Raw genomic sequence first — 23,645 nt, forward strand, 5'->3', positions numbered from 1 at the left:
TCCATTGCAATCATTAGACTTTGCATTGAATGTAGAGTGTGCAGATGGACAACAACTTCCATATTCAGGATACATTTCACTGGATATACAGATATTAGGAATTTCATCATTTCCTTTATTGAATGATTGTTTGTTCCTGGTTGTTCCACAGAGTGCATACAATTCAAAGGTTCCTATTCTTATTGGGACTAATCTACTGTGCATCATAATGGAGACTACCAAGGAAATGTATGGAGACCAGTTTCTACAGAGAGCAGACATGCATACACCATGGTACCTGTCGATGAGATGCTTGGTAATGCGTGAAAGAGAACTTGCCAAGAACAGAGACAAACTAGCTCTCATCCGATCAGCAGAGAGTAGGAAGATCACTATACCTGCCAACAGTGAAGTTGTGATTAACGGCTATCTGGATAAGCAAATCAACTATGAACCAGTGTGTGCGATTGTACAACCAACAACTTCATCGTTCATTCCTGATGATCTGGATATTTCACCTACTCTTGTGTCGTACTATTACCAAAAGACTGGACTAGTGCCTATCCATATTACAAATGTTTCAACTAGGACAGTTACAGTTCCACCAAAGGCATTACTATGTGAACTTCAGCCTGTAACAGTGGAAAATCAAAAGCAACTTAAAGGAGAGAAAATGCCTGATTTTGACATCATGGAAAAGATAAAGATAGATGACACTAATCTTGCTGCAACAGAACTACAGAAAGCCATTCATTTCATAAAGACCTACAATGATATATTTTCCAAGAATGATGAGGACATTGGACTTACAGCCAGAGTGAAACATCAGATAGAACTTACCAATACAGTGCCATTCAAACAACGCCATAGAAAAATTCCCATCAACATGATTGATGAAGTGAGGAACCACATACAGCAACTTCTTACGAGTGGAGTCATCAGGAGGTCAAAGTCGCCATGGGCCAGTAATGTGGTTTTAGTGAGAAAGAAAAATGGGCAGCTTAGGATGTGCATTGATTACAGGCAATTAAACCAAAGGACAGTAAAGGATGCATATGCTCTTCCTAGAATTGATGACATCCTGGATTCTCTTCATGGAAACAAATACTTCACCGTCCTTGACATGAAGAGTGGTTATCATCAAATAGAGATAGAGGAAAAGCACAAGCAGCGCACAGCCTTTACCGTGGGTCCACTTGGATTCTTTGAGTATGAGCGGATGCCATTTGGATTAGCCAATGCCCCCGCGACCTACCAACGACTGATGGAGGACATATTTTCAGACCTTAACCTCAGTATTTGCCTAATCTACTTGGACGACATCATAGTGTTTTCAAGGACATTTGAGGAACATCTTGAAAGGCTCGACAAAGTTCTACAAAGAATACGGAATTCTGGATTGAAACTATCTCCATCTAAATGCCAGTTCTTCCAGACTAAGGTTAAATATGTCGGACATATTATTTCAGCCGAGGGAATATCACCAGACCCTGACAAAGTGGATAAAGTGAAGTCATGGCCAGTACCAAGAACACCCGAGGAAGTACGCAAATTTTTAGGATTCATTGGTTATTACCGGAAATTTATACAGAACTTTTCGAGAATTGCCAGACCTCTCACAGACTTAACACCTAGTCCACAATCATCAAAGAAAAGAGGAAAACAACAGTCATCAGTCGAATGGAAATGGGGTAAAGATCAACAAGAGGCTTTTGATGTTCTACGCCAGCATTTGACATCACCACCAATACTTGGTTATCCAGATATGACACTGCCATTTGAACTTCACACTGATGCAAGCTCCAGAGGACTTGGTGCCATTCTTTACCAAGAACAGCAAGGAATGAAGCGAGTCATTGGATATGCGAGCAGAGGACTTACACCTGCAGAACGGAATTATCCGGCCCATAAGCTTGAGTTCTTAGCCTTAAAATGGTCCATCACAGAGAAGTTCAAAGATTATTTATACGGATCCAAATTTACTGCAATTACAGACAACAACCCATTAACCTACATCCTTTCCAATGCCAAATTAGACGCGACAGGTCACAGATGGGTTGCAGCATTATCCGCCTACAATTTCGACATAAAATACAGACCAGGGAAGAACAACGCAGCAGCAGATGCATTATCAAGACTGGAGTCAACGAGTAAGGAAATGGTCACCATCTCATCTGATTCTATTAGTGCCATCAGCAAGTCACAAACAACACCTTGCATAGAATCAATTTCCATCTCGGAACAACCAACTGCCCAGTTACAGGATCCTCATGGATTGATGAGGTTTGATATTGCAAAGGCTCAACAGGAAGACCCTGAGCTATTACCCTGGATACAGAGTATTAATGATGGATACAAACCAAAGAAAAGTGATTTATCAGGATCCTTTGCAGACACCATCTTGTTTAGAAACTTTGACAAATTAAAGCTTATGAACAACATCCTGTATAGAGAAGTTAAGGTGGATGAAAATAAAGTCAATCAGCTAGTGGTACCATCAAGCTTAGTAGGCCATGTACTGAAGTCTCTACACAACAACATGGGACATCCTGGAAGAGAGAAGACATTAGGTTTACTTAGAGATAGATTCTTCTGGCCTGGACAGTACAAAGATGTAGAAAACTGGATTTCAGAATGCAGAAGATGTATACTTAGGAAAACACCAGCCCAGGACAAAGCAGAGCTTACCAACATCGTCACCTCGCAGCCACTCGAATTAGTTTGTATGGATTTCCTGTGTTTGGAGAGAAGTAAGGGAGGATATGAAAATGTGCTTGTGATAACAGATCACTTTACTCGCTTTGCCATCGCCATTCCAACTAGAAACACTACAGCTAGAACTACAGCAGAAGCATTTTTCAACAACTTCATTGTTCACTATGGACTCCCCAAACGTATTCATTCTGATCAAGGCGCAAATTTCGAGAGTAAACTTGTCAAAGAATTATGTCAACTTTTTGGAATTTCTAAATCAAGGACTACACCATACCACCCCATGGGAAATGGATTGTGTGAACGTTTTAACAGAACTTTGATCAACATGTTAGGATCTTTAGAACAATCGAGGAAAGCAGACTGGAAATCTTACATAGCTCCCATTGTACACGCTTATAATTGCATGAAACAGGAAACTACCAAATTTTCGCCTTATCATCTAATGTTCGGAAGAGAACCAAATCTCCCCATAGATATTGAATTTGGATTAAATAAAGAAAATCAGAAATCATCAACTCTTACAAAATACGTTGACAACATGAAGGAACGCTTAAGGAAATCTTACCAGTTGGCATCAGAAGCTGCAAGAAAATCTCAACAAAAGCAAAAAGATAACTATGATCTTAGATCCAGAGGAGCTGTACTAGAGGTCGGCGATAGAGTCCTGGTGAAGATAGTTGCATTTGATGGCCGACACAAACTCGCAGACAAATGGGAGGAAGAACCGTATTTAGTGATTAGTCAACCTAACCAAGGGATTCCAGTTTACAAAGTCCAGAGGGAAGATGGAGTTGGTAGACTAAGGATACTGCATAGAAATCTACTTTTACCCATTGGACATGTTACAGAATTTAAACCAAAGATAGATTCCAAAGAAAAGAAGCCAGTTCCTGCTATGCGGAAACCCACACCAAAGCCAAGGACTAGACAGAATAAGAGGGAAAACGGGGACACACAGTCCACTGTTGATACCCAGTCAGATACAGATGATGAGGAAGCAGTCATTATAACAATACCAGGTGGAACACAAGGTCATCACATTGATGCCCCTAACATTGTGTTACCTGAAGTGGAGACAGAAAGTGGTATTCTGGATGAAGATCTTCAAACAGTTGGGGACGCCCATCAGACTGGAGAAGATGTATTGCAAGAGAATACAGATACTGAGACTGCTATGGAACCTGCACCACAAGCAGATAATCCAGAATCTGAAGCTGAACCAGCAGCTGTTGAACAAGAAGATAAAGCGGAACCTGAGGCTGAACAGGATGATAAAGTTGAACCTACAGGAGAAGCTGAAGTAACAGATGAAGTTCAACCAGAACCAGATGATATAAGTTCACCTATTGCTGCTCCACGCAGATCAACCAGGGCTAGAAGAGAGCCAGATTGGTTAAGGAGTGGAGAGTATGTTCGAGTACAACAGGCTATTGATCCGCATTGGAAAGTAACATTGCTACAGAACATCTTGCAGGACGAGCGCTGTGAAGGATTTGAACGAGGTGAGATTTTAAAAACTTTACTTGATATTGTAAAGAAAACTTAAATTTGTAAATTTCAGCATGATTTTAATATGATTTTTAATTTTACATTCTTCGTATGAGAATGACGAGGACGTCATTTTTCGGAGGAGGGGAAGAATGTAGCAGTGTGTTTTTAATTGTATATATTATGAAATATACAATATGGAATAAATAGGTGTATTATTGATATACCAGGTAAATGAAATTGAGTTTAATATAAAACTTAGATCCACCCCTTTACAAATACTTGTGAGCGATAAAGTTCAAGGTCATTCTCTTGGGGTTCTGTCTTTTTATTGGTTGTGGTTCTGAGTTGTTTTCAGTTGCTTTAGTTAGACTACTCAGAGGTTTTGGTCAGGTTGGCTGTGTAGATTTACAAAGTTGTTTAGACAAAGAATTTTAAAGACTTTCATGACTTGAGACCTTTAAAACAGACCTGGAAGTAAGTATTTACTTTATTAACATTATTTATCTTTATAATACCTTTATTTAGCTAATATCACTGTTTAAAAGAAGAGTGAAAGTTATAAATAATGAATTAAAGCTTAATCTTCAGTTTATCATCTCAGAGAATATATTTATTAGAATCATGAGTATTGTATTATATATAGTACAGTTTAAAGTATTTCTTATTAGATATGTAAGCTGAAGCATCCAGTAGTTTTTGGTGTTTTAAGGAATGGGCCTTGTCCCATAGATAGGTAATTAGCATATGTTACCTTTTGTATATATTTTAAAGTAATAATATTATATCATTGCATTAATTGAAATGTGATTGTAAAATATGTGTGTAAAGATTAACTGTACAGTGATTCATTTATATGCTAAATATTTAAATTAAGAGAGATAACTCTTAACTGTTAAATTTATCTTTTGTATATCAAAATAGGTAAAATAGAATATATGTATACATTTGTTATTATTTCATGTGATATTCATTGTTATTGTTTTATTTTATAGGGCCATTCATTCATTTACTTGATGAACATCTATATTAAACATATATGAACCCTTAGACAGGAGTTGGGTTGTTATTACATCCTACATATAAACCACCCCTGCAACATGGAGACAAAATTAGAAGATAAGATAAATGACAAGTTCAACCAGATACTAGAGAAATCGGATGGTAGAACTAGTAATGTATCAGACACACATGTAGAGGTGGAGCTTGGAGAGGCAACTCGAATCAGTATCGAAGTAATTCTAATGACAGAAGGATGAATGCAGGTCGAGGTCAAGGTCAGGGACGGGGTCAAGGAGGAAATACAGGTGATTATAACCCAAACGCCTAGAGGTCTCTGTGGTCGACACAATGACCTTGTCAGCAAATACAATTTATCATTGAATGAAATGCTGACTGACGTTTTTCACACCAATTAATATTGATAGTCCATTATTTATACACTGAATTGACCAAGGATTTTTTCCGTTATTTCCTGATTATGACAACGAGCACACGGCGGGTGTGACCGGTCGGCAGGGGATGCTCACTCCTCCATGGCACCTGATCCCACCTCTGATGTTTCGGAGGTCCGTGTTTGCTCTGCTCTTATTTTGTATATTTGTTTAATGGACGTTGAGATTGAATACTGTTCGTTATTTCCATATCCTTCATGAAGGCCGACCGGGGACCAGAATTTCATACGAGAGAAGGCCATTAACTAAAATGCAAAATGATTGGTGAGTCAAATGAGACTATTGTTTTTACGAATGATAATTCTTTTACAGGTCTTGTTGACAGTGGATCAATGGTAACAACATTCATTGTCATTTTCAGGTTACAATTCCATGAAAAATCAACCAGAGTTAAAGGATTTATCTAACTTAGGGTTAGAGGTGTCTGTCGCAGATGGTTCTCTATTGAAATACAAGGGATATATAGAGTGTACTGTAAAAATTCCATTTATGGATGTAGAGTTATTTGTCCCTGTTTTAATTGTACCAGACACTGATTTCAATAGAACATGTCCTGTGATCATTGGAACTAATGTGTTGAGAATTTGTAGAGATTTGTTGGGTGAAGATTCCAATGAAATGAAAATAGCTCCAAAAGAATGGAGAGTAGCATTAAGGAGTATGAAGGGTAAGTGTTACCATGTCTAATCAGTATGTAAGAAACCTATTATGGTACAACCTAATGAATCTACTGTAGTTAAGGGCCGTGTTAGAGGTTTACAGGTTAACAACATGACAATGGTTTCTGAAAACTGTGATAATATGGACAGGTTTACAGTTTGTCCAAGGGTAGTTAAGTGTTCTACACCTACTAAAAGTCTAAAGTACAAGTCAAGGTTTGTAATATATCTGCCAAACCCATATCAGTTAGGCATGGCACTGTACTTAAAGTCTGCAATCTTAAAGAGGTTAAGGTGGTAGATAATTTTCCTGCATTAAAACCCAAATCTAAAGTGTGTGACCCTATTGAACTTGTAGATTAAGGTTGACTCAAGTGAACTTACTGAAGATCATTTCAATACTGTGAGAAATACTTTAAAAAAGTACAGTCACATATTTTCCACAGGTCTATTAAATCATGGTAGAACTGATCTAGTCAAACATTCGATAGAATCAGAGGACACAAAACCGCTTAAACAACAATATCGCAGAATTCCTCCGGGAATGTATGAGGAAGTCCGCCAACACGTGCGTGAGATGTTAGATGCCGGAGTTATTAGCAAATCGAATAGCAATTTTTCCTTAAACGTGGTACTGTGTCGGAAAACAGACGGATCATAGCGGTTTTGTCTTGACATATGAATGGTGAACTCCAAAAACGCGCAAGGATTGCTATATGCTTCCTCGGTTTGATGACGTCATAGATGCCCTGTATGGAGCCAAGTTTTTCAACAAACTCGACCTACGATCAAGCTATTGGCAGGTAGAAATTGAGGAGAAAGGTCGGCACAAATCAGCATTTTTGGAAGGTAATTTAGGCTTCAATAAGTGCAATTGAATAAGCTTTGGATTAATGTGCTCCTGCAACTTTCCAAAGATTGACGGAGAAGTGCATGGGAGATATGCATTTGAAAGAATGTTTAATCTTTTTGCTCATATTTTCAAAAACTTTCTAAGAGCATTGTGTTAGACTTAAAAATGTGTTTACCAAATTAGCTCAACATGGATTAAAATTTAAGCCATCAAAATGCGAATTATTCAAAACTTCTGTTACTTATTTAGGACATGTAATTTCAGAAAGTGGTATCCAAACACACCAAGAGAATTTATCCGCTGTTCGTGATTGTCCGACACCTTCCAACATCAAACAACTCCTAAGATGTATTTGTGGGATACTATCGACGCTTCATTGAACATTTTGCTAAGATAGTAGCTCCATTAAACGCGTTACTTCAAGGACATGATACTTCTTTTCAAGTGATCACTGATAATAAACCCCTAACCTATGTGCTCTCTAAAGCCAAGCTAGATGCTACTAGCCAAAGGTGGGTTGCTGCTTTAGCAGGCTGTGATTCTACTATAGCATACAGACCTTGTCAGCAGAATGCTGATGCAGATGGGTTGTCTAGAAAGCCAGTTCTCTTCTGATGCTATTAAGGCCACATGTCAGGCGGTATTATGTGATGTTCCATATTGCCAGACTATTATAGTTGACTCTTTATTAGATTCAGCTAGTTTTGAGGATGAAGAATCCCATTATCTTGGTGACATTAACTGGAGAAGAGAACTGGAGAAGAACAAGGATTAAGCCAGAGTTATTAAGAAGCATGCATTTTATCCCAATAGAGTGAAGATGAAGAAAGAGTATCATTATTCAGTTCAGAGATTTTTCCGGGAATGGAAAACACTTCACTTTAAAGATGGAATTCTCTACAGGTAGGCAATTATAAATGACAAAGAGGTAAGCCAGCTTGTAATACCTGAGGTGTATAGAGAGGTAGCTTTCCAAGGTATTCACAGAGATACAGGCCATCCTGGGAAGGAAAAGACATTGTGGTTAGCTAGGCAAAGGTATTTTTGGCCAGGGTTGGAAAGGGAGATAATGGAGAAAATAGAAAATTGCCCTAGGTGCATAAGACGTAAGACTCAAGCAAAGCCCGTTGCTTAGTTAGTTCTCATTGAGACCTCACATCCAATGGAATTGTTATGTATTGAGTTTTTGAGTCAAGAGAGAAGTAAAGGAGGGACCAAAGCTATATTGGCTATTACTGACCATTATACACGTTTTGCACAGGCCATACCATGCTGCAACCAGAAGGCTACCGTCACAGCTAAAGCCTTATATGAGAATTTTTTCTTACATTATGGATTTTCAGAAAAGCTGCACAGTGGCAAGGGCAGGAATTTTGAGTCCAGAGTTATAAATGAGCTCTATAAGCTGTTAGAAATTAGAAAAACCTGTATGACACAATTATACCATCCTATGGGCAATGGATCGGTGGAGAGGTTAAACCAAACACCCTTGAAGATGCTAGGTGCCTTGGATCCCATACAGAAGACAGACTGGAAACAACATGTTGCTCCCTCGGTTCAGGCATACAACGCTACAAAGAGTGACGCAAAAGGTTTTTTCCCACACTACTTGATGATGGATGGAGTCCAAGATTTCCTACAGATTCTTTCCTCGGACTTGATCCAGGGAATGAATGTGCATATTCACTAGCATCTGAAGAGGCAAGAAAGTCAGGGGTAAAGAACAAAGAAAGGTATGATGCAAAAGTAAGAGAGACTAAGAGAGACAACTATAAATATAATTTCACTCTACATATGCACAATAATCAGTAAAAACATCACGTGACAAAGTACAAGGAAATAGTACTTAACATATACATGTAGTTGTAGGAAAATCAAAATATCGAGGCACAGTCTTATTGCCGCAGCAAAATACTCATGTTTTTAGTTGTGCGGTTGTTTTTTTGTTCGGTAAAGTTAACTTCGGTATAGTTTAATTCATTTTACTTTGAATCCCATGGACGTGCTATCTGCCATACCATTATATAATAATGATGCAAAGGAGACATATATCGTAGTCTGAGGTGAGTTACTTTATTTATCATTTTACTATTTAAATTTGGAATGTTTACAGATGATAGAGCCAAATCATAACGGAATTTTATGCCAGTCGAAGTAACTCTAGCTTTTTCATGAACAACTGTCCTTATTTATAGATTGATATTCAACCATCACCTGCTTATTGTGTTTATATCTTCCTGTCATTGGCTCCTATTTTGGCTCACTTGTTTCATAATTAAATGAAGGTCTTTGTTTTATACCCAATTGACTGTACAATGTATCATTTATCTTTCTCTCTCTCTCTCTCTCTCTCTCTCTCTCTCTCTCTCTCTCTCTCTCTCTCTCTCTCTCTCTCTCTCTCTCTCTCTCTCTCTCTCTCTCTTCATATCAAATTGAAAGAACCAATTTGGTGAGAGTTTAAAAAGATCTTTTTTCTGCAGTCAAACTTTACACATAAAACTTAAATATCGGGCACCGGTAGGTATCTTGTGAATAGAATTCTTCTGGTCAAATAACATGTATTTTGAGATCTCTTTAACCATTTCAGCATACATCTAATCATCATTAGAAAGGATAAAATCCCTTGTGCTGTGCAAACTAACGGCTTAAAAAAATTACTTGAATTATCCCCGCCCTCCAAACACAAACACTTTTACAATTACATCCGAAAGGGTCCGAAAAAGTTCACTTTTTCTTAATAGAGGCATTAAATTGATCGTTTAGAGTATACTTTTAATCCCTGACAAGAGGCACAGGGAACAAAGCGCCCAAGCTACACATTAATCGCTAAAATATAAGCAAAATTGATATAAACAAAAATATAAGAGGTGGGATCATGTCAAATTATCAAGAACACTTGCGCTTCACTGTGATTGGCTGAAACAAAAATAGAAACAAAACTTCATTAACTTCCTTGTTTTTGACAAAATACTTAAGATTTTAAATAAGCGTATCTATCATAAGAATCTATAAGTTTACGTATTCAGAAATTATTGAAGACAACTGTAGGCTGGTTTGCTGTATTTTGACTGCCTAGACTTTTGAAAACTATGACTTTCATAGTTTTCAATAAAACAGGATGGGATTTAGAAAATACATGGGTTCACGTACAGATTTCCTCAAAAATCTTTCTAATATTAAGCTACAGATTTAAGCAGTACACTATTATACACCTTTCAGTGTGTAAAATGTTACTTTTGAGTAGGTATTGGCTTTGTATTTACTTTTCAAGATTTATACAAAGATAACCTAACCTTTGCCGATTTTGTGAACAAGAAGTTGAAACAATTGTTTTTTGAGTGTTAACGTTTCTGTGTAAAAAAAAAAAAATATGGTGTCACATTGATGAATTGTTCATAAAAAAAATCATTTTATTACTCATTTTCATAGAAAGGATATACTGTATGGGAAATTCAAAAATAAAAACATGTATAAATCACACAATATAATAATACTTATCGTTAAACAAAACATTTTTGACAGAAGGTTTAAAAATATGCCTAAATTAAGTATCAAAATGCAAAAAAAATATTATAGACATAATACTAGTTGAAAAAGCTACACTTTTAAGAAATTATAAATTTTCATAACATGAAAAGTACTGGAAACTTATATGCGATATGCTAGATTGTACTTGTATATATTTTTCTAGATTTATGAAACATATATAAGTCTTTTTGTACGGTGTCCCGATAGGACCGTTGCAAAGGTCAGGATGCTCAAAAATCTTTCAGATTTAAGCAGTACACTATTATACACCTTTCATTGTGTAAAATGTTAAAATTGGCTTTGTATTTACTTTTCAAGATATAAGCGCTTTATAAAAAAAAACTTGCAAGTGCGTTTATGACTTCACGCTAGCCCTCAAATGACAACGCGATGGCGCGTTGTAAGAAACAACATGCAAGCGCATTAATATTGACGCGTTTGCATGTTAGCGCGCTAGCGCGTTGTCATTAATGCGCTTACGTGTTGTTTCGAACGCACTGATACTATATTGCAAGGAATCTATTGGGACACCCTATCTTTGGCATGCATCATTGGCGTCGGAAGCAAATTGAAAGGGGGGGCTAGGTGTAAAAAAAAAACACACCTCAAACAAACCTCACAAGAAAAAATGAGGAACAAAAAAAAGAAAAGGAAATGTCAATTTCCCAATCACGAAAATCCTTTTCGTGGGGGGGGGGGGTCCAACTTCAGTGCCAAAAAATTTATTTGTAAACACTACCTTTTCCCCTATTTTCAACTATTCTGCTACATGTCTGGAAAGTGGGGTGGGGCTACACCTACGAAGCAATGTTCAATGTCTATACGAAGTATATATTTGGAAAAAAGTGGGGGTAAGTCTATACTAAGTATATGTTTGGAAAAAAAATAGGGGGCTAACCCCCCCCCCCCCCCCCCCCCCCCCCCCCCGGTTCCGACGCCTATGCATCGTAGATGTATTTAAATGTTGAATTAAAAGACATAGCAATAGGATTTGATTTTTAAGAACAATTCTATTAAGGATTATTCTGTTTATCCAAAAAAAAACTAAAAAAGAAAAATACACAGGTCTCAAGTCAGGTGTGTCTGAACCTTTGGGATACTTATTACTCTTAGACACCCGACCACACAACTAATATTTCCTGAACTCCGTTTTCTAAGCTTTTTAAAAAGATGTTTATTGATTGTACATTTTTTTTTACAAAACTTCAAATAAATATTGTACATATAAAATCATACAAAAATAATTCAAAATATAAAAAAGGACAATTTCCAAGTTCATCTGATTTTCTTCTTTGAAAACATAAATTCTCAAAATTTGCTCCGGAAATGACTTTTCCTGAGTTGATTTTTATGCATGTGAAATAAAGATTTCTTTATGAAAGCTTAGTAAAACTGAGAATACAATGAATTTCCTTCCTTATGCGTTGGGTATTCATACACAAAATCACCATGATCTCCATTATTTTAGTAGTACTGAAAATAGTGTTAAATCAATTTAAAAATTGCTATGAAGTATTCAGCCAAAATATGAAAAATGATATTTGCTAACAAAGACAATACACCGACAATAAAAATGAAGAAATGCTGACTTTAAACGTGTTTGTTGAATTTCCTTTAACATTTAATCATTTTTCAGCAGCCTGTTCCGGTGTGACCGGTCAGCAGGGGATGTTCATTCCTCCATGGCACCTGATGCTACCTGTGATGAAGGATGTAGAGATAACGAACAGTATTCAATGACCCTTTATTCGATGATGAATTCTAAGAGTATAGCTCCTTTATTTGTGAACAATTCAAAGTTTTAAACATGTAATCTGCCTTAAATACATTTATTGAAAGGTTTATTTATAACCATTTCAATCAATTAAGTGAAAAATCTTAAGTTATTTCTTATAATTCATAATTTTTTTTCGGATTTACAAAGGGAAAAGTTAAAAGTTTTTATACCACTACTTGAATTTTATTTATTGATAATACCTGAATATCTGGTTGAATATCACAACAAGACTTTTCTTCATCTTATCATACACGCACAAGTTGCTGACTGATTTGAAAACAAAAAAATATTGATAAAATCCTGATTCTTTTCAAACAAATTGTGCAAATGTTAAAAAAAAAATTGTAAAACATATTGTTAACACTTGATTTTTGCTTGAAAAAAATTATTTTGGAAAGGATTACTAAAACATGCCAATAAGTATTCTAAGACAAATTAAAAGTTTGCTTGTGAAGCTGGGTTAAACTGTTAAACTGGGTTTCTTCCTTGTCATTAAAATTTGAATTTCCAACGGATATATCCTATATGTGTTTTCCCTGTATATTGATACTGAGTAGAACTTCATCCTATTTCCTTCCGTATTTAAGCACATTATTGTTGAATACTGAAGAGTATTTTTTAAAGTTTTGATAACATCTGGTTCTAATAATGAATTTTATGTGCATTGCTCACTTTGTGAAAATTCAAAATTCAAAATCAAATCAGCAAATACAATATATCATTAAGTCAAATTTCATACTTAGTCCAGTTGTTAGTCGATTATTTGTACATTAAATTGACGACGGATTTTCGTGTTATTTCCCGATTATGACAAGTAGCACACGACGGGTGTGACCGGTCGGCAGGGGATTCTTAATCCTCCGTGGCATCTGATCAGACGTCTGATGTTTGGGAGGTCCGTGTTTGCTCTGATCCTGCTGTGTATTGTTTTATGGACTTTGATATTGAATACTTTTCGTTATCTCCATTTCCTCCTCTTGGGGGTCTGAGTTTGTCCTCTACCTCATTTGTGGGTTGTGTGTGTGTTTTTTTTAATTTAAGGCTAGAATACTGTTTGTTATCTCAATATCTTATAAAAAGACCAAATGAAAAACAGCTGACCTTGACAAAAAAAAATCAGCTGAATCCCCCTTGAATTTGTATAGTTCTTGAAAGCTTTCCTTTTTAAATTCAGATATATCTGTTTTCGAAAGTTTCGACATGAGCATCAGCAAAGAGACAAAATTTGTCTGAATGGGCAACTGGTGCATTAAAATTGGTACCGTAAAAGATTGTCATTAATTTCGAAAATCAATACAGCATTGCACTGTCATTTCAGAGTATTAACTGAAAGGAATCAAAGAATGGCTTCTGGACCAGACCCTGGCGGCCGTTCCAGGTTTGCTAAACTCGGAATGGCAATTAACGAAGAATTGACCCAGGCCTCTAGAGATGTCTTTGAAATGGAGGTACCTCCTGGTCTTGTTTACAACAAAGTGAAGGCATCATCGATTTATAAAAACATACGTCCCGAGCAAGAACGTCGTCTTATAGGCGCAAAAACTAATGGTTATAAAGAATTTGATATTACGTTGTTATATACACTGATAAGAAATATATGTACAAAGATTCCTTGTCCAACAAAAGGTTGGGGTGGAAACACGATGCCGTCAGTAGGAGAAATAACTATCGGCGATGACGTAGAAAGGATCAGGATGATAAGAAACAGCATGTTTGGACACATTAGCTCGGCTTCTACCTCACAGACAGATTTTGACGACACGTGGTCAATCATAACTGATATCTGCCAAAGACTGCAAACGTACACAAACAAAGACTACATGTCTGGACTGAGTAATATTCAATATCAGGCTTTAGAAGAGGAGTACGAAATAACAGTCTTAAAAAAACTTAGGGAAGATTACAAGAATAACCAATCTCTAATGGAAAAGTTATCTTCTGTGGAAAAGGATTTGCAGGAATTGAAAAGAAAATCTGAAGACAAAGGTGACTATAATAAATACTGTTATTAAAATATTTACTACTGTATAAACAGAATTTTTTACGAGGATGTAATTTTGGCATTGTTAGCGAGGGTACCAAGATCGCTGAAATTGAAAATCACTAATAAGCAACTGTGCTTTATTTGTGATAACTTCTTTAGTGTGTTTTTTTAAAAATCGCTAAAATTACATCTCGCTTAAACAAATTTCCATATTTTAAGGACAAATCGCAAAATTAGTGTCAGATTAAAAATTCCACTTATACGTTATATACGATATATAGCGGAGACTAATGTCTCATGCTCTCATAAATTGGACAAATACATTTCTCAATATTAGTTATGTGGAATATGTTTCCTTAAGATTCTTCATTTTGAACAAAAGTTGGCTAAGCAAAAAAATCTCAATGATACCTACGAAACGTTAGTACTACGGTGCAAACTATGATCGAATAAATGTAAAAATGTCTGCCTTGTTATCGGGGATAGAGCCTTAACATTTTTTTAAAATTCCATCTATGAGAGTTCTCGATGTACTCGAACTACTAAACATAAGACCTGCATATATATCGTTACATGCCAGTGTTGAAACTGAGAAGACCTCTTTTTCTAGGAACCATGCTGTAATCGTAGAGGAAGATTTTCTCCGCATATTTTCATATACTTATAAAACTTAGTCTACCACTAGATATAGAGTCAGACTTTCCACGTTGTAGGTCTTTCACTTCATATAATCTTTTTTTAACATGTGCAACATTCACTCTAGATAAATCTTATACTTGTCTATGTAAAGTTGCATTCATCAAAAATCGTGGAATCCCTGACAGCCATTTATCCGTTTCTCTTGTATATTTTTGAATGAACTAGGGTAAAAAAAGAGCAAATTTATCATGTTTGTAAGTTAACAATTTTTTTTCCAAAGTGAATTCAAATTTTAAGTATAATAGGTCGAGTAACTGCATTTATGTCTATGTAAAACAATAGGCTGATTAACTGCATTCTTTCTATGTGAAACACTTGAATTACCGTAAGAATTACCGTACAAAAAACTTACCTGCAATCCAATTTTATATTTTTTTGTTTGCATTAGATAATAACCCCATACTCTTTTTTTTCTGTTATATGGCATGAAAATCCTTTTTATAGTTTTTATTTGTACTTCACCATAAACCACAACTTAAAGACTGTACATACATTCCTTTCTTTTATCTGAATACTTTAAATTACATACTTTCTTGTAGTAAATATATGTTGCATTCACAAAAAACAATGCAACAGTATTTTTCAATACTTAATTCAGATTCAGATGAATTTAAGAGCACAATCTTAGTGGACAATTATACAGTTTTACAAAAAAATACAATTTGATTTAACAATTTCTTATTTTCTGTTTTTATACTTATTATCTTAAAAAAAATTCTTTTTCAGAAAACACTCTGGTAAAAGAGATTCTGGACAATTGGCGAGAAGACGACATTGCCTTCATTCCTACAAGAGCAAGTGAAGCGGTTCAAGAAAAGCTTAAAAGCCTCAACCTAATCACAGTTGTTGGAAATTCTGGATCTGGAAAATCTGCAATAATTCAACATATTGCACTTATTCTCAAAGAGCAGGGATGGGATGTCCTACCGGTGGATAAGGTGGAAGAAATTAAAAAGATCTGTTCAACTGGAGTCTCAGAAAATCGCATATTATTTGTATTCAATGATCCTTTAGGTAAGGAATCGTTAGATGAAATTTTATATCATTCATGGAAATGTTTAGAGAAAACGCTGGAAATTTGCTTGAAGAAGAATAAATTGTTGATATCATGTAGAAGATGTGTCTTTTATGACAAAAGAGTCAAGGGTAACTTATTGGACGAATCTACTGCAGTAGAAATTGACAGCGAAAAAAATGGACTGACTGTTAAAGAGAAAAGAGCGATTTTCAATCAGTATTCACAGAATCTTCATTTATCCGAGGAGGTTGTTACTGAAATAATTAAAAACGAAGCTTACTTCCCATTGCTTTGTAAGCTTTATTCAAGGGAGGCGAACTACAAAGAAAAGGGGGTCGATTTCTTTAAAAATCCGTACAAATTTATTAAAAAGGAAATTGAAGTTTGGAAGAAAACAGACAAGAAAAGATTTTGCTCACTTATCTTGATAGTGGCTTTTAAAAACAATTTGAAAATCGATGCTATTGTAAAAAATGATATTTCTTTGATGAAATTCAAAGAAATTTTAGGTATGTGTGAGTTACAAGAAAACACACATATTTCAGTCATTCGTAGTACTCTACATGAATTGAAAGGATCTTATGTCAAACGTGTCGGAAATGCTTTCCAATTCCTTCACGACTTTATTATGGAGATAACGACTCTGGTGTTTGGTGTTGATTGTCCACAAGAGACAATACAGTACGCAGACAGTGGTTTTCTGAGACGTCGGGTAAGGATAGAAGACGATACAGAAGAGGAAGATCGCGATCCCTTCACTGTTTACCTTCCTGAAGAGTACATTGATGATCTTGTGGACAGGTTAATCATTGACATGCAAACAGAACATATTGTAGATGTTCTACTCAATCCATGCTTAAGGAAAGAGAGTGTGATCAATTCTTTTAAGGAAAAAGTGGATTCGTCCGAAAAGCTTCTTGTAAAAATTAAATGTGAAGTAGACAAAACGGAATTTCAAAAATTATTTGAAAGATCTTTTTTCACAAGACTTGATTTCCTTTATTCATTTAAAAGTGAAATATGTCCTTTAGTCGGATTTATTGTATTTTGTCATACTGATATTTCTTTATTTTTCATGAAAAGTATACCTGAAACAAAGTTGAAAGAACATCCTATATTTTCTGCTATATGTGCGAATGGTGATTTAAACCTATTAAATTCTCTCAGTGAAGAATATAAAAAATCAGGAATGATGGAAATATGGGATGACCTTTTACCAATTCATGTTGCTTCGATTTTTCATAATTTTTCAATACTTGAAGAGTTAGTAAGACTTGGTGCTGACGTTAACAAGTTAACAAAAGGTTGGTGGAGTCCGTTATCTCTCGCTGCTGCAAATGATGAAGATCATATCAAAGAGGCCGGAATCGAAACAAAAACTGGAGAGAGACGTAAGAACACAATTATTTGCTTATTGAACAACGGTGATGAAATCAATTCATATGATACTGAGAATAGAGACAGTCCTCTTTCTATGGCTTGTTATAGGGGACGTGATAGCACGGTACAACTGTTACTGAACAACGGTGCCGACATCAATTTATGTAATAATAATGGAACCAGTCCTCTTTATATAGCTTGTCAAAATGGACATGATAGCACGGTACAACTGTTACTGAACAACGGTGCCGACATCAATTTATGTGAGAAGAATGGAGCCAGTCCTCTTTATATAGCTTGTCAAAATGGACATGATAGCACGGTACAACTGTTACTGAACAACGGTGCCGGCATCAATTTATGTGATAATGATGGACACAGTCCTCTTTATATAGCTTGTCAAAATGGACATGATAGCACGGTACAACTGTTACTGAACAACGGTGCCGACATCAATTTATGTGATAATGATGGAGACAGTCCTCTTTATATAGCTTGTCAAAATGGACATGATAGCACGGTACAACTGTTACTGAACAACGGTGCCGACATCAATTTATGTGATAATGATGGAACCAGTCCTCTTTATATAGCTTGTCAAAATGGACATGATAGCACGGTACAACTGTTACTGAACAACGGTGCCGACATCCATTTATGTGAGAAGAATGGATTCAGTCCTCTTTATATAGCTTGTCAAAATGGACATGATAGCACGGTACAACTGTTACTGAACAACGGTGCCGACATCAATTTATGTAATAATGATGGATGCAGTCCTCTTTATATAGCTTGTCAAAATGGACATGATAGCACGGTACAACTGTTACTGAACAACGGTGCCGACATCAATTTATGTGAGAAGAATGGATTCAGTCCTCTTTATATAGCTTGTCAAAATGGACATGATAGCACGGTACAACTGTTACTGAACAATGGTGCCGACATCAATTTACGTAATAAGAATGGAGCCAGTCCTCTTTTTATAGCTTGTCAAAATGGACATGATAGCACGGTACAGCTGTTACTGAGCAACGGTGCCGACATCAATTTATGTGAGAAGAATGGAGCCAGTCCTCTTTATATAGCTTGTCAAAATGGACATGATAGCACGGTACAACTGTTACTGAACAACGGTGCTGAAATAAATTTATGTGAGAAGAATGGAGTCAGTCCTCTTAATATAGCTTGTCAAAATGGACATGATAGCACGGTACAACTGTTACTGAACAACGGTGCCGACATCAATTTATGTGAGAAGAATGGAGCCAGTCCTCTTTATATAGCTTGTCAAAATGGACATGATAGCACGGTACAACTGTTACTGAACAACGGTGCCGACATCAATTTATGTGAGAAGAATGGAGCAAGTCCTCTTTATATAGCTTGTCAAAATGGACATGATAGCACGGTACAACTGTTACTGAACAACGGTGCCGACATCAATTTATGTGAGAAGAATGGAGTCAGTCCTCTTTATATAGCTTGTCAAAATGGACATGATAGCACGGTACAACTGTTACTGAACAACGGTGCCGACATCAATTTATGTGAGAAGAATGGAGCCAGTCCTCTTTATATAGCTTGTCAAAATGGACATGATAGCACGGTACAACTGTTACTGAACAACGGTGCCGACATCAATTTATGTGAGAAGAATGGAGCCAGTCCTCTTTATATAGCTTGTCAAAATGGACATGATAGCACGGTAAAACTGTTACTGAACAACGGTGCCGACATCAATTGATATGAAAAGAATGGAGCCAGTCCTCTTTATATAGCTTGTCATAATGGACATGATAACACGGTACAACTGTTACTGAACAACGGTGCCGACATCAATTTATATGATAAAGATGGATTCAGTCCTCTTTATATAGCTTGTCAAAATGGACATGATAGCACGGTACAACTGTTACTGAACAACGGTGCCGACATCAATTTATGTAAGAAGAATGGAGCCAGTCCTCTTTATATAGCTTGTCAAAATGGACATGATAGCACGGTACAACTGTTACTGAACAACGGTGCCGACAACAATTTACGTAATAAGAATGGAGCCAGTCCTCTTTATATAGCTTGTCAAAATGGACATGATAGCACGGTACAACTGTTACTGAACAACGGTGCCGACATCAATTTATGTAAGAAGAATGGAGCCAGTCCTCTTTATATAGCTTGTCAAAATGGACATGATAGCACGGTACAACTGTTACTGAACAACGGTGCCGACATCAATTTATGTGATAATGATGGATTCAGTCCTCTTTATATAGCTTGTCAAAATGGACATGATAGCACGGTACAACTGTTACTGAACAACGGTGCCGACATCAATTTATGTGAGAAGAATGGAGCCAGTCCTCTTTATGTAGCTTGTCAAAATGGACATGATAGCACGGTACAACGGTTACTGAACAACGGTGCCGACATCAATGTATGTAATGCGAATGGGGCCAGTCCTCTTTATATAGCTTGTCAAAATGGACATGATAGCACGGTACAACTGTTACTGAACAACGGTGCCGACATCAATTTATGTGATAACGATGGATTCAGTCCTCTTTATATAGCTTGTCAAAATGGACATGATAGCACGGTACAACTGTTACTGAACAACGGTGCCGACATCAATTTATGTGATAAGAATGGAGCCAGTCCTCTTTATATAGCTTGTCAAAATGGACATGATAGCACGGTACAACTGTTACTGAACAACGGTGCCGACATCAATTTATGTGAGAAGAATGGAGCCAGTCCTCTTTATGTAGCTTGTCAAAATGGACATGATAGCACGGTACAACTGTTACTGAACAACGGTGCCGACATCAATTTATGTGAGAAGAATGGAGCCAGTCCTCTTTATATAGCTTGTCAAAATGGACATGATAGCACGGTACAACTGTTACTGAACAACGGTGCCGACATCAATGTATGTAAAACGAATGATGGAACCAGTCCTCTTTATATAGCTTGTGAAAATGGACATGATAGCACGGTACAACTGTTACTGAACAATGGTGCCGACATCAATTTATGTAAGAAGGTTGGGATCAGTCCTCTTAATATAGCTTGTCATAATGGACATGATAGCACGGTACAACTGTTACTGAACAACGGTGCCGACATCAATTTATGTGATAAGAATGGATTCAGTCCTCTTTATATAGCTTGTCAAAATGGACATGATAGCACGGTACAACTGTTACTGAACAACGGTGCCGACATCAATTTATGTGAGAAGAATGGAGCCAGTCCTCTTTATATAGCTTGTCAAAATGGACATGATAGCACGGTACAACTGTTACTGAACAACGGTGCCGACATCAATTTATGTGATAAAAATGGAGCCAGTCCTCTTTATATAGCTTGTCACAATGGACATGATAGCACGGTACAACTGTTACTGAACAACGGTGCCGACATCAATTTATGTGATAACGATGGATTCAGTCCTCTTTATATAGCTTGTCAAAATGGACATGATAGCACGGTACAACTGTTACTGAACAACGGTGCCGACATCAATTTATGTGAGAAGAATGGAGCCAGTCCTCTTTATATAGCTTGTCAAAATGGACATGATAGCACGGTACAACTGTTACTGAACAACGGTGCCGACATCAATTTATGTGAGAAGAATGGAGCCAGTCCTCTTTATATAGCTTGTCAAAATGGACATGATAGCACGGTACAACTGTTACTGAACAACGGTGCCGACATCAATTTATGTGATAATGATGGATTCAGTCCTCTTTATATAGCTTGTCAAAATGGACATGATAGCACGGTACAACTGTTACTGAACAACGGTGCCGACATCAATTCATTTGAAAATGATGGAGCCAGTCCTCTTTATATAGCTTGTCAAAATGGACATGATAGCACGGTACAACTGTTACTGAACAACGGTGCCGACATCAATTTATGTGATAATGATGGAACCAGTCCTCTTTATATAGCTTGTCAAAATGGACATGATAGCACGGTACAACTGTTACTGAACAACGGTGCCGACATCAATTTATGTGAGAAGAATGGAGCCAGTCCTCTTTATATAGCTTGTCAAAATGGACATGATAGCACGGTACAACTGTTACTGAACAACGGTGCCGACATCAATTTATGTGATAACGATGGAGCCAGTCCTCTTTATATAGCTTGTCAAAATGGACATGATAGCACGGTACAACTGTTACTGAACAACGGTGCCGACATCAATTTATGTGAAAGAATGGACAGTCCTCTTCATGATAGCTTGTCATAATGGACATGATAGCACGGTACAACTGTTACTGAACAACGGTGCCGACATCAATTTATGTGAGAAGAATGGAGCCAGTCCTCTTTATATAGCTTGTCAAAATGGACATAATAGCACGGTACAACTGTTACTGAACAACGGTGCCGACATCAATCTATGTGATGACGATGGATTCAGTCCTCTTTATGTAGCTTGTCATAATGGACATGATAGCACGGTACAACTGTTACTGAACAACGGTGCCGACATCAATTTATGTAATAATAATGGAACCAGTCCTCTTTATATAGCTTGTCAAAATGGACATGATAGCACGGTACAACTGTTACTGAACAACGGTGCCGACATCAATTTATGTGATAATAATGGAGATTCTGATAAGCAGCCGAACTGATAAGACGTGTTTTTGGGTAGCTCTGATCTCACCTGTTGTCTTTGTTAAATTACCATGTGTGATTCTGTTAAGTTTCCCTAGCCAAAATATATGGCTGTGTCTAATGAATATATGGATCAAAGTATTAATTCAAGCTTATTTAAATCATTTTCTGGACTTACACAATCATTTGATGAGACATGATAGCTACTGATGTGAGTATACCACACTATCTTACTGTACAGTATAACTGGTGGAGAAATATGAAACAATTTTGAACTATTTGAAAGAAGAATTAAAAACAATTAAAGAAGTAGGAAAAAATGGACAGATTTTCAAGTCTGATTGTGATTCTGTAGCCACTCTTGTGGGAAAATTACATATCAAGGCAACGTCAGCAAAAACTGTTAGCTGAACAAATTCATTCAAGACATCAAGAGTAAGGACATTACAATACTAGTAATGTTCTTGAACAATCAACACCACAAATGGCATCAACACCAGTGAAAAGTGCTTCTCTTTGTATAGTAGCTAGTTGTCAAAATTGGACATGCAAGTACAATTCAATCTTTACAACTGTGGCAATTAATAATTTAGCAAAAGAATTACAAGACCTGAAAGAAAAATAAAGTGTCGAAAAGAAACGGATCAGACAAACCAATAATGCTTGACAAAAATATAGCTTGTCAAAAGGTTGTGAAAAACAAGGAACAGACGTACACGGTGAACAACTGTTACTGAACAACAATGCGACATCTTTACCGGAAAAGAACGCAAAGTCTACATGATTCTGCACGAAACGGATGGAACCATCCGATACTTTATGACCAATAGCTTGTCTTATAATGGACATGATAGCACGGTACAACTGTTACTGAACAACGGTGCCGACATCAAAGCTAAGCTTCTCAAAATAAATTTAGCAGAATACTTGCACATAATTATCCAAGCTGGGGGAAATGATGCCTCATCTCATCGGGACATGATTGAACATGACGCTGTTATCTCCAGCATCAAACACCGTTCTCCGTATCAAATGTATTTCAACGGGATGTGGACATGTGAATACCACTTAAATATGTTTGTTATGAGTATGGAGCTCTCTTTAGCGACAAAGGTGAATTAGGCAAAGGGCATTCAGTATTGGAAACTGTTACTGAGACAACGGTGACGGATTAATACATCAATTTACGGGGAAATGTGGAAACAAGAATGGATGCCAGTTTTTCCAGTCTGTGACTTATATAGCTTGATTTGAATTCAAAATGGACATGATAGCACGGTACAACTGTTACTGAACAACGTTGCCGTACTAAACATCAAAACTTTTTTATGTAGCATTATTTGTAATGAATGCAATAACTTTCAATGTTTATGTGACAATACTGATAACTGTTATAACTCTACAAATTCTAAATTGACAAGAGAACCACAAGTTAAATGTAAGAATCAAGATCACAAATTCTAAAAGTAG

At 36.6% G+C, this 23,645-nt stretch overlaps 1 protein-coding gene across 1 annotated transcript; it reads left to right on the top strand.

The window, feature by feature from the left end:
- Positions 1-8,998: 8,998 nt before the first annotated feature.
- On the top strand, positions 8,999-22,280 carry LOC134258505 (uncharacterized). Its single transcript, XM_062741071.1, is given in 4 exon segments — positions 8,999-9,211; positions 13,772-14,439; positions 15,863-21,786; positions 21,788-22,280. Coding segments are annotated over 3 exon segments (6,972 nt in total). The 5' UTR covers positions 8,999-9,211; positions 13,772-13,796; the 3' UTR covers positions 22,193-22,280.
- The last annotated feature ends 1,365 nt before the right edge of the window (positions 22,281-23,645 follow it).

This window comes from Saccostrea cucullata, unplaced genomic scaffold, assembly GCF_032062105.1.
Source record: "Saccostrea cucullata isolate Sc308-1 unplaced genomic scaffold, CSIRO_AGI_Scuc_v1 ctg2540, whole genome shotgun sequence".
Classification (NCBI taxonomy): Eukaryota; Metazoa; Mollusca; class Bivalvia; order Ostreida; family Ostreidae; genus Saccostrea; species Saccostrea cuccullata.